The following is an 11427-nucleotide window of genomic DNA, read 5'->3' as shown; positions in this document are numbered from 1 at the left end:
CTTTGCAGTGCCCACAGAAGCATCACTGGGAGGCACAGGACAGCGCCCCAGGAATTCAGATGCCCCACCACATCCTGCCCCCAGCCTCAGCTCAGCTGCGGCTGCTTTCTGCTGTGAATAAAAGCTCAGGCAGACTTTTGCCCCCAATGCTCCTCTCTGTGTCGTTGATCTCAGGAGAAAGAGTGGTGCAGGCCATGCCAACCTGGCACCCTGGGCCTGTCACAGTCATGGAATTACAGGATCATGGAATCGCTTAGGTTGGAAAACACCTCAGAGATCATCACCTCCAACCGTTATCCTAGCACCGCCGAGTCTACCACTGAACCATGTCCCTAGGCACCAGATTCACATGGCTTTCGAATACCTCCAGGGATGGTGACTCATTTACTTCCCTGGGCAGCCTGTTCCAATTCTTCACAACCCTTCAATTCAAGACATTTTGCCTAGTACCCACCTAAACCTCCCCCGGTGCCACTTTTTCCTCTTCTCCTATCGCCTGTTGCTTGGGAGAAGAGACTGACCCGCATGGCACTACAACCTTCTCTGAGGTCCTTGTACAGAGCGATAAGGTCCCCCCCGAGCCTCCTTTTCTCTAGGCTACGTAACCCCAGCTCCCTCAACACTCCTCACACGACTTGCTCCCTAGACCCTTCACCGGCTTCCTTGCCCTTGTTTGGACACTCTCCAGCACCTCCCCGTCCTTCTTGCAGCTAGGGGCCCAAAACTGAACACGGTATTCATGGTGCGGCCTCACCAGAGCTGAGTACAGGGGGAGAATCACTTCCCTTGTCCTACTGTGGCCTCCCTGGCCACACTATTTCTGGTACAAGACAGGATGTACCAGATCCTGGTACGGCCTTCTTTGCCACCTCAGCACACCGCTGCCTCATACTCATCTGGCTATCGACCAGTACCCCCACAGTCCTTTCCGACAGGCAGCTTTGCAGCCACTCTTCCCTCAGCCTGTGGCGCTGCATGGGCTTGTTGTGCCCTGTGAGAAAAATCTTAATATTTTTTTCAGACAGAGTCTTCTGTGAAGCTATATAATACACAATTGCAACAGCAGGACTATGGTGAGCAGGAGCGCCCAGCAAAAGTATATCATAACCTTATATTCCCTAGTACCTGATGCTTGATTCCTCCCCTGTTTCCTCATTGACTGAGCACTACAGCTTCACAAACTACGCGATGCTTACTACAATACCATATATGTACAACTTTATTTGACCAACCTTTAATTTCTCCTGTTCGTTTTTTTTTTTCTTCATCTCTCATGACTAGAGGGCCTGTGATTTTTGTTTTTACTCATTTTCAACTGCTTGTCTTGTTTATCTTAGTTATCCTTATTTTGGGACAGCGGGACCCTCCCCTTATCTGCTTAACGTACAACCCACTGCTACGCCGTGCTGTAGCCATAAGCCTGGGAGCCAAGAGCAAAGCACAAACTGCTCCCTCGGCCACAGGGCACAGGGTGATTCCTCTAACAGCAGAGCCTGTATAATGTGAATCTTCAGCATCTGCTTTAGCTGGAGGTCCTGTGGGGGAGACCAACAAAGGCCCTCTCACAGCAGAAGCAGCACCAGGAGAAGGAGACGTGGATCCTCCCTGAGCTGCTGACCCTGTGGGAGAAGCCAGTGAAGCCGCTCTTGCTCAAGCAGCAGCACCAGAGGAAGAAGAAGTGGCTTCTCCCTGGGCTGGAGGCCCTGTTTGGGAAGCCAGCGAAGCCACTCTCGCTGCAAGGTTTCCTTCAGTACGAAGTAAAAGAAAGGCCACTTGGGTCTAGAAGCAGCCCGCCATCACTGACAGCCAGGCTGGGGACAGCCCAAGGCCTCAGCCAGCTTGTGGCTCGGGGGGAAAACAGAACTTCAAAATGGCCACCAGTGCTGACAGGGACTGTATCGGGAGCCGCCCTGTCAGGAAGAGGCATTTCTCTCTCTGTTCACTGAGGCAGCATCTCTCTTGTAGGGCCACCAGTGAGCAGGTGAAAGAAGAAAGAAGCAATGTACTGTCTACAGCAGAGCCTGTAGACTGTACACCGTCAGCCTCTGCCTTGGCTGCAGGCCCTGTGGGGGAGACCAATGAAGCCCCTCTCAGTGCAGAAGCAGAACCACGAGAAGGAGAAGTGGCTTCTCCCTCGGCTGGAGGCCCTGCGTGGGACGCCAAGGAGGCTGTTCTCTCTGAATCAGCAGCTTCAGCGTCCTCTTCACAGGCCTTTCCCCATGAAGTGTGCAGCTCATCCAACTGCTCCCTCAGCCACAGGGCACAGGGTGCCTCCTCCCACAGCAGAGCCTGTAGACTGTACCTCCTCAGCCTCTGCCTTGGCTGCAGGCCCTGTGGGGGAGACCAATGAAGCCCCCCTCACTGCAGAAGCAGCACCATGAGAAGGAGAAGTGTATTCTCTCTGGGCTGCTGACCCTGTGGGAGAAGCCAGTGAAGCCGCTCTTGCTAAAGCAGCAGCACCAGACGAAGAAGAATTCGCTTCTCCATGGGCTGGAGGCCCTGTGGGGCAACAAGGCTGCCAATGCCGTGCTGCAGGCTGGCACGGCCCGCAGATCCCAGGCTGCCAAGCCCAACGTGCGGCCGCCAAGCAGGCGCCAGCTGCCAGAGGCTGCAGGAAGGTTCCAGAAGCAGCGGCAGCGCCCCGGGCAGGGGCAGCCACGAGTGCAGGAGCTGCTCGTGGGATGTGGGCTCAGGGGCAGACGCCTGCCCCTGCAGGGGACAAGGCCCACCCAGAGCCTGCCCACCGGCATGGGCCTGCCCAGACATCCTGGGGGGAAGCCCTGGCCACAGCCAGTGATCCGGGGGGATGCAGAAGCCCCTCACAAATGATGCGAAAAACGGGGCCCACAAGTGAGAGGCCATGTCACTTACAATGGAACCCTGCAGTACTTGGAGAAAAGAGGCACTGTCTCTCCAGACAGCAGGTTCCCTTCAGCACAAAGAAAAAGAAAGGCCTCTTGGGTCTAGATGCCGCCCGCCATCACTGACAGCCAGGCTGGGGACAGCCCAAGGCCTCAGCCAGCTTGTGGCACAGGGGGAAACCAGAAGTGCAAAATGGCCACCAGGGCTGTCAGAGCTGCCGGTCGGGAGCTGCCCAAGGTTAGTGGAATTAGTTGGGATCTTATCAATGTTTATAAATACCTGAAGCGTGGCAGACAGAGGCATTTGGCCAACCTCTTTTCAGTGGTTTGTGGGGACAGGACAAGGCGTAATGGCCACAAGATGGAGCCCAGGAAGTTCCGCACCAACATGCAAAAGGACTTCTTCACGGTGAGGGTGACAGAGCACTGAAACAGGCTGCCCAGGGAGGTTGTGGAGTGTCCTTCTCTGGCGATATTCAAGGCCCATCTGGACACCTACCTGGGCAGCCTGCTCTAAGGAACCTGCTTTGGCAGGGCGGTTGGACGCGATGATCTCTCGAGGTCGCTTCCAACCCCAACAATTCTGTGATTCTGTGAAATTTCCACTGCACAAAACACCTGCCACTGCAAAAACACAACTTTGGTTCTCACAATTCCCCCCTCTTCTTTTCTCACTCCTATTGTTGTTTCTGCACTTCTACACATCCTCCATCCTTGAGTTTTTCCAACATTAGGGCACAATATTTTTCTTCCCAAGTCAGGGGGATGACAGATATGCAATGCCTTTATCATTGTAATACCAACAATACCGCCCTGTGGGGGAGGCCAGCAAAGCCCCTCTCACTGCAGCAGCAGCACCAAAGGAAGAACGAAAAGAAGTGGCTTCTCCTTTGGCTGGAGGCCCTGCGTGCGAAGTCAGCAAAGACCCTCTCACTCCAGGAGCAACGGCACAAGAAGGAGAAGCGGCTTCTCCCTGGGCTGGACAACCTGTGGAGGAAGCCAGTGAAGCCCCTCTTGGTCCAGCAGCAGCACCAGACGAAGAAGAAGTGGCTTCTCCTTTGAGTGCAGAGCCTCTCAGGGAGGACAGCACCGATCTTCTCAGCCCCGCAGCAGCTGAGGAAACAGGAGCAGTGGCTTCTCCCTTGGTTCCTGGGCGCCAGGTAAGCACAGCGTGCGTGGTGGGCACGAGGCCCTCAGGGAGCTTTGCAGCACCCACAGAAGCATCACAGGGAGGCACAGGACAGCATCCCAGTGTGAGAAAAATCTCAATATTTTTTTAGTCAGGGTCTTCTGTAAAGCTATTTTATTCACAATTGCAATGGCGGGCCTCCTGCGAGCAGGAGCGCGCACTGAAAGTATACCATAACCTTATATTCCCTATTACCCGACACCTGACTTCTCCCCTGTTTCCTCATGGGCTGAGTACTACGGGTTTACAACTACTTACGCCTTTCTATACCATATATGTACAATTTTATTTGACCAACCTTTCATTTCTCCTTTTCCTTTCCTTTTCTTCATCTCTCGTGACTAGAGGGCTCCTGATTTATTTTTTTTCTACCAATTTTGCGCAGCTCATCCTGTTTGTCTTAGCTACCCTCCTTATTTTGGGACAGCAGGACCTTCCCTTTATCTGCCTAATGTACTTCCCACTGCTTTGCTACTGCCATGCCTGCACAATCTCTTTGGAATATGCAAGGTTAGTGGAATTTTCCACTGCAAAAACACCTGCCGCTGCAAAAACACAACTTTGTTTCTCACAATGCCCCCCTCTTCTTTTCTTACTCCTCTTGCTGTTTCTGCACTTCTTCACATCCCCCACTCTTCTCTTTTTCCAACATTACGGCCCAATATTTTTCTTCCGATGTCACGGGGGATGACATTCGCAGTGCCATTATCTTTAGAATTCCAACAAATAGCTGTTTGAGCCAATTCCATTCAGGTAACCGCAAAAGTCACTTCCTCCCAAATGTTTCTAAATCCCCAGGAAGTGTCATCTTGAGCCGCTCTGTGTAGGATTTGTTTCCTTCCCAAATATTTTTGAGATCAGTCAAATTCGCCCCTTTTGATCTACAGACATACAACAACTAGCATTAATTACAATACACGCTCTCCTGTGAGGCTAAAAATAAATCAAATACCATTTGGTTCTGGAGTACTATTTTTGGCAAGCTTGTTACCTCCTCTTGTAGTGCCTGCACTGCATGCAGAGTGTTATTTTCTAGTTGCACAATGAGTGAAATTCCCTGTTTCAGTTTACTAGAGGATTATCTGGAGTCCTCTTAATTCTGCGTGCGGTCTCAAGGGGGCTTTGGCATTGTGGGTCTTCAATAATAGGAACATTTGGAATTATTGCCCCCAGGCTGCAAGCTTCCTTCCAGCCAAGGGGCAACACCTTCCTGGATGTATTGCCGCATAGCCAGTACCACCCCTTGCCATTCGGGACAGGCCATCCGGTTACAGGATTCTCATGTTGTATCTGCTGTACAAAAACTTCTAAACTGTTACTTAGATAACGCTCCTGCCTTCCTCTTTGTCACACTCAAAATGGTTAAGAACAAAATAGGATTACAAGATACGCCACCGGGCCCACGTAGTGGGCACCACCAATCGACACTTGGATAAAACACACTTCCTTTTCGATCTGTCATGCGCTTCGTTCATCTCCGGCCGTTCCCCTCACGGAGAATACAGAACCACGCTTCACAGCGATGCTGCGTCTCACTCCCACAGCACAATCACGCAATCACGCAGAGAGGCTCCTTAAACTTCTCATTCATGCTACAAGGATATATCACTTAGAACAATAACCAGACTATTTTGTATCGTCTCTGGCCGAGTTGCTCGAGGAGTCACTCACTTCACAACAATACTTTGGCTCAAACACATACACATATACTTCCTTGCTGGTGCAGCTACTGCTGCCTCCGGTGCAATATTAGGATTAGAGGGAGCATAACTTGATTCCTCCTCCGAAAAAGAAGTCTTATTGTTTACATATAAACTTAAAGCCAGAATTTTCATCAGACCCGCATTGTGGCCAAAATAGTGAAGTTCCTTTTAATGGCTTTTCAGGCCAGACAATTGGACAATACCTAACCATTGCTGGTTTTTTTTTTTTTTTCCGCTAGTTTTTGGGTTGTTTTTCCAATTCCTTTTCTTTCTCCCCAAAGGACTGCCTTTACGCACAATTCCGAGGATTCTGCTTCTGAAGATCTCCAAGGATGGAGACTCCACAACCTCTCTGGGCAACCTGTTCCAGCAAAGACACCGTTGTGTTACCAACACTGTTTCAGCCACAACTCTGAAGCATAGGACCTGCTTCAGCAGCCAGAGAAGCTGCGGGCTAAACACCAGCATGGCACAGCTGTGGCTCTGCCGCTGAAAGCTTCTCCACGGCTTGTTCTGAAAGCAACGAGCAGGGAATCTTCCCGCGGCTGCCCAGGGCTTTCCTCTCGCAGCCCCGCCAGAGCCCGCCTCAAGCAACCTCTCCGCCAGCTCCACCGGCTCCGCTACCTGGTGCCCGCCTTCTCTGGGAGTCCTTCACAGTGCCTAGAGCCACAGGGCTCTGGCTGCCCGGACACGGGAGGATTCCCTGCTAATGCTCCTGCTCAAACTGCACTGCCAGGGCTGCCTGATGGGTGTCCAAGCTCGAGCGCGGTCTCTGCTGATGTGTGGGGAGTCAGGCAAAGAGCCAGGAAGCTTACCCAGATGACCGAGCAGAGCATCTCCCGGCAGAGCAGGTAACGCGCAGCTGATGGGAGCAGTTAGGGAGCTAAGCTGACTCCCCTGAGAAATCCTGACCTGGGGCTGAGCCGGGGGCACTGGCTGGAAGGAGCCTGAGGTGCCTGCCAATCCAGACCTTGCTGGGGCCGTGTGAGACGGTGTCCCTGGGGTGTCCGCCGACCACCGGGGCTTTGTGATGCGTGGGCGGTGGCGTACCCAAAGGCCATTGTGACACGGAGGGGTACCCATGGCAACGGTGTCCCTTATAAGGCCCGAGCCCCAGGCTGCCCACTCACTCTCAGGAGAGCAGCTCTGCCAGGAGGCAGCAGCTCCCCTGGGTGCCCGTTGGAGTTCTCGGTCAGAGGACCTGGAGCGTACCATGGAGCAGCAGAATAAGGATCACTCCCAGCCCGCTGAAGGGCAGCAGAGCGTACAGGAGCAGCGCCAGGTGAGGCTCAGGGACCAAGACAGGGACAGCAGCGTGACGGGACGGCACGGAGAGCACCAGGATGGGAACGGTGCTGGAGCAAGCTGGCCAGCTGGCCCTGAACACCTCCAGCCCGGACACAGTTATTCCCAAACCTGGGGTTTCTCCATGAAGAGCCGACCCCCAGGACAGCCAAAGCCCATGTGGCCCTGGCATTTCTGTGCCCAGAGGCACAAAGAGCAGCGTGGCCTAATTCAACCTGGCTGTCCGCAACCAGGAGCTGCCTCCATCGTCCCTCCATGCGGACAGGCTGCCAGTGCGGTCGTGCCCAGAGAGCGTGCGTCACACTGGCAGCTGCCACACGGAGTCGGGAGCCCCAGGAGGGTTCGGAAGAACATCTTTGGCAGCCCTGGCAGCCTCCGACGAGCAGGCAGCAATTCAGGCGGAGACAGGCAGGGCATTACCCTGGCAAGCCGAGCCCCGCTGTGCGTGGTCCCCTGCCAGGGCATGAATGGGGCCACTGCAGGGCAGCTCACAGGAGCACCATTAGGGGGCCGTGGAGGGGAATGGCAGAAATGACCAAAGTAACCCGGCCTTTCTCCTCAGTTTCTCTTGCAGATGGAGAAGCTGCAAGTCACGAAGACACTGCCACACAGTGGGGTGCGGCAGGAAGAGAGAATCCGTCTGCCAGCCGTGCCGCCTTTCCCAAGGCAGGCAGCGACTCAGGCAGCAGCAGCCAAGCAAGTGCCTGCAGCACAGACATCGTCATCTGAAAGGGTCACTTGCAAGCTGCCCCCTCTACAAGCAACAGCCTCTGCATCTTCAGCTGCAGGAAGGGCAAAGGCGTTGGGCACAGAGGCCCACAGCCACCAAGAGCTTCTGCCACCTCTTCCGTGCATCTCTGGTGACAGGGACAAGGCAGTGAGGGCAGAGAGCCGGGAACGTGGCCCACACAGCCCTGTGGCCCCTGACGAGGACATGGAGTACACAGTACGGTCCTTCGTCTCCACAGTCATAAGAAACGCTCTAGCCTGCAACGAGGGAGCCAACAGCAAGGCAAGGCTTTCTCCCTCAGGCAGACGTCCCGGGACCAAAGGCTACAGAACACCATCTCTCACCACAGCAGTGCCCCAAAATGGGAAGAAGAAGAGTCAGCACTCGCCCAAAAGCAGCCCTGCAGCCCCTGCCGAAGAAATGGAAGACCCAGTAAAGGTCTTTGTCTCCACTGCCATTAGCAACGCCGTAGCCCGGAACCAGGGAGCCATGAGCGAGGCAAGGCTTTCTCCTTTGGACAGACGTCCCAGGAGCGAAGGCTGCATAACACCACCACTCCTCACAGCAGTGCCGCAGAATTGGAAGAAGAGTCAGCACCGTGCCAAAAACAGCCCTGCAGCCTCTGCCGAGGACATGGAACACCCAGTAAAGGCCTTCGTCTCCAGTGTCATTAGCAAGGCTATAGCCTGCAACGAGGGAGCCATGAGGGAGGCAGAGCTTCCTCCCTTGTGCAGAGGTCCCAGGAGCAAAGGCCACAGAACACCACCTCTCCTAACAGCAGCGCCCCAGGATTTGAAGGAGAGTCGGCAGGCTGCCCCACACTGCCCCACAGACTCTTTCACGGCACTGCGGGACACAGCACAGTCCCTTGTGTCTGAAGTCCTGGCAAAGACAATGGCTGAAAGCTGGGAACACGGCCAACGGCCTGCAGAACTGGAGGACCTGGCACACACGGGGTGCACAGCGACATCAACAAGAGCAGTCCAGGTCCAGACAGACATGGACAGCAGGTGGACCACTGCTCTGCCAGGGCGCCATCACCAGGCACGTTCAGGAAAAGCGGCTGCTGGCAGAGCCCCTGCACCAGCAAGCCCAGACAGGGCTGAGAAGCAAGGGCAGCAGGGACAGATACACATCAAACCCAGGCAGGGGAGCGGCAAGGATGAGAAAAGCCAGGGCCGGGGCAGGAAGGAAAGTGGTCCTGTGGGTTCGGATGAAGAGGAAGAGATTGTCATCTTCAACTCCTGGATCAACCCCAGGTTCCCCAGCCTCTTCCAGGACCCACAGGCCTTTCCCCAGGAAGAGGGCAGCTCAGCCAGGAGCGCGGACAGGGAGGCTGCAGCAGAAGCAGCAGAACCCCCAACAAGTGCCTCACTTGGCTCACTGGACACTGAAACATCGCCTGCTTGCCTGGAAGAGAGGCACGGCACGCCTCTCACCGCAACACAACCGTCAGAGAGCAGGCCAGCAAGTTGTCCATCAGCCCCTGCTTTTGAAGACAAGGGCTACAGAGCGCCTCCCCAGACACGTGGGGAAGAGATTGTCATCTTCAACTCCTGGATCAACCCCAGGTTCCCCAGCCTCTTCCAGGACCCACAGGCCTTTCCCCAGGAAGAGGGCAGCTCAGCCAGCAGCGTGGACAGGGAGGCTGCAGCAGAAGCAGCAGAACCCCCAACAAGCGCCTCTCTTGGCTCACTGGAACCCACGGACACTGCGCCACCAGCTGCTCCCCTGGCAGAAGGTCCAGGGGAAGAGAGGCACAGCACGCCTCTCACTGAAACAGTACCGGCGGAGAGCAGGCCGGCAAGTCCTCCATCAGCCCCTGCTTTTGAAGACGAGGGGAACAGAGTGCCTCCCCTGACATGCCGGGTTCCAGAGTCAAAGCCATCAGCCTGTCCCACTCCCATCGAGCACAGCACTGCAGTGATGGTTGAGAGCCAGGGACGTGCCCAACACGCCTCCAGTGCCTGTGATGAAGATCTGTATGAAACAGCCCGGATCATCGTGTCTGCAGTCCTACGCCATGCTGTAGCCATGAGCCAGGGAGCCACGAGCAAGGCACCAACTGCTCCCTCGGCCACAGGACCCAGCGTGCCTCCTCCCACAGCAGAGCCTGTAGACTGTACATCCTCGGCCTCTGCCTTGGCTGGAGGTGCTGTAGGGGAAGCCACGGAAGCCCCTCTCACTGCAGCAGCGGCGCCACAAGAAGAAGTGGCTTCTCCTGTGACTGCAGATCTTCTCAGGGAGGACATCACAGATCTCAGTCCAGCAGCAGCTGATGAAGCAGGAGCAGCAGCTACTCCCTTGGCTATGGTTCCGGGGCACCAGGTAAGCACAGCACGAGTGGTGGGCACCGGGCACCGAGGGCAGCCAGAGGCAGAAGTAGCACGTGGGGTGTGCGTGCTGGGGAGCTGTCTGCTGCTCTCCATTTCCAGACGCCCCAGGCACAAGGGCTGACATCCCTCTCATCACCTGCTTGTGCTCTTGCTCTCCCCATGCAGGTTGCCGCCGAGCAGGGAGGCCAAGCGCAGTCCTCCTCCTGCACCAAAGACATGCCAGCGGATGAGCCAGCAATGTCCCAGGCACAAGCACCGTCCCAGGGTCTGTTGGCCGGGCCTGTTCAGCGCAGCGAGCAGCACCAAGGACTAGGTAGGTTGGCAGCACCACGCGCCGGGGGGCTGGCTGGTCCTGGGCCACCCCTCCCTGGGAAAGGCCTTGAAGGGGGGGAAAGGCTTGCCCAGCCCCCGCTCGAGCCCTAACCTACACCTCTCTGTCCCCCACAGGCATCCTTGACCTCGCACAAGCCCCAGCGCGCCAGCCACGGCCCTCCCGCCTCAGGAGGGCACTTCGGGCTCTGCGCAGGGCTTTCTGCTGCAGCTGCATCGCAGGACAGCGAGAGTAGCGGCGCCCGGCTGCCAGCACCAGGACGGTGCTCGGAGGTGGCAGCTGGCCCTCAGGAAGCTTTGCAGTGCCCACAGAAGCATCACTGGGAGGCACAGGACAGCGCCCCAGGAATTCAGATGCCCCACCACATCCTGCCCCCAGCCTCAGCTCAGCTGCGGCTGCTTTCTGCTGTGAATAAAAGCTCAGGCAGACTTTTGCCCCCAATGCTCCTCTCTGTGTCGTTGATCTCAGGAGAAAGAGTGGTGCAGGCCATGCCAACCTGGCACCCTGGGCCTGTCACAGTCATGGAATTACAGGATCATGGAATCGCTTAGGTTGGAAAACACCTCAGAGATCATCACCTCCAACCGTTATCCTAGCACCGCCGAGTCTACCACTGAACCATGTCCCTAGGCACCAGATTCACATGGCTTTCGAATACCTCCAGGGATGGTGACTCATTTACTTCCCTGGGCAGCCTGTTCCAATTCTTCACAACCCTTCAATTCAAGACATTTTGCCTAGTACCCACCTAAACCTCCCCCTGTGCCACTTTTTCCTCTTCTCCTATCGCCTGTTGCTTGGGAGAAGAGACTGACCCGCATGGCACTACAACCTTCTCTGAGGTCCTTGTACAGAGCGATAAGGTCCCCCCCGAGCCTCCTTTTCTCTAGGCTACGTAACCCCAGCTCCCTCAACACTCCTCACACGACTTGCTCCCTAGACCCTTCACCGGCTTCCTTGCCCTTGTTTGGA

General features: G+C 55.7%; 1 protein-coding gene across 1 annotated transcript; it reads left to right on the top strand.

Moving 5' to 3' along the window:
- Window positions 1–1683: 1683 nt before the first annotated feature.
- On the top strand, window positions 1684–11082 carry LOC136789635 (microtubule-associated protein futsch-like). The gene is made up of 5 exons (XM_066989936.1): window positions 1684–4021; window positions 6035–7035; window positions 7621–10116; window positions 10290–10437; window positions 10572–11082. Exons 2-5 carry the CDS (start codon window positions 6835–6837, stop codon window positions 10688–10690), a joined length of 2964 nt encoding a protein of 987 aa, XP_066846037.1. The 5' UTR covers window positions 1684–4021; window positions 6035–6834; the 3' UTR covers window positions 10691–11082.
- The last annotated feature ends 345 nt before the right edge of the window (window positions 11083–11427 follow it).

The sequence above is a fragment of the Anser cygnoides genome, chromosome 1, assembly GCF_040182565.1.
Source record: "Anser cygnoides isolate HZ-2024a breed goose chromosome 1, Taihu_goose_T2T_genome, whole genome shotgun sequence".
Classification (NCBI taxonomy): Eukaryota; Metazoa; Chordata; class Aves; order Anseriformes; family Anatidae; genus Anser; species Anser cygnoides.
Note: the sequence above shows the minus strand (reverse complement) of the source record. Positions and strands in the feature narration are given on the sequence as shown.

Excerpts from the sequence above, each read along its gene's own strand:
- LOC136789635 (XM_066989936.1), top strand. The coding sequence starts at position 6,835 with ATGGCAACGGTGTCCCTTATAAGGCCCGAGCCCCAGGCTGCCCACTCA. Across the intron at positions 7,036-7,620 it reads GCGTACAGGAGCAGCGCCAG|TTTCTCTTGCAGATGGAGAA; the intron begins GTGAGGCTCAGG and ends CTTTCTCCTCAG. Across the intron at positions 10,117-10,289 it reads CTATGGTTCCGGGGCACCAG|GTTGCCGCCGAGCAGGGAGG; the intron begins GTAAGCACAGCA and ends CTCCCCATGCAG.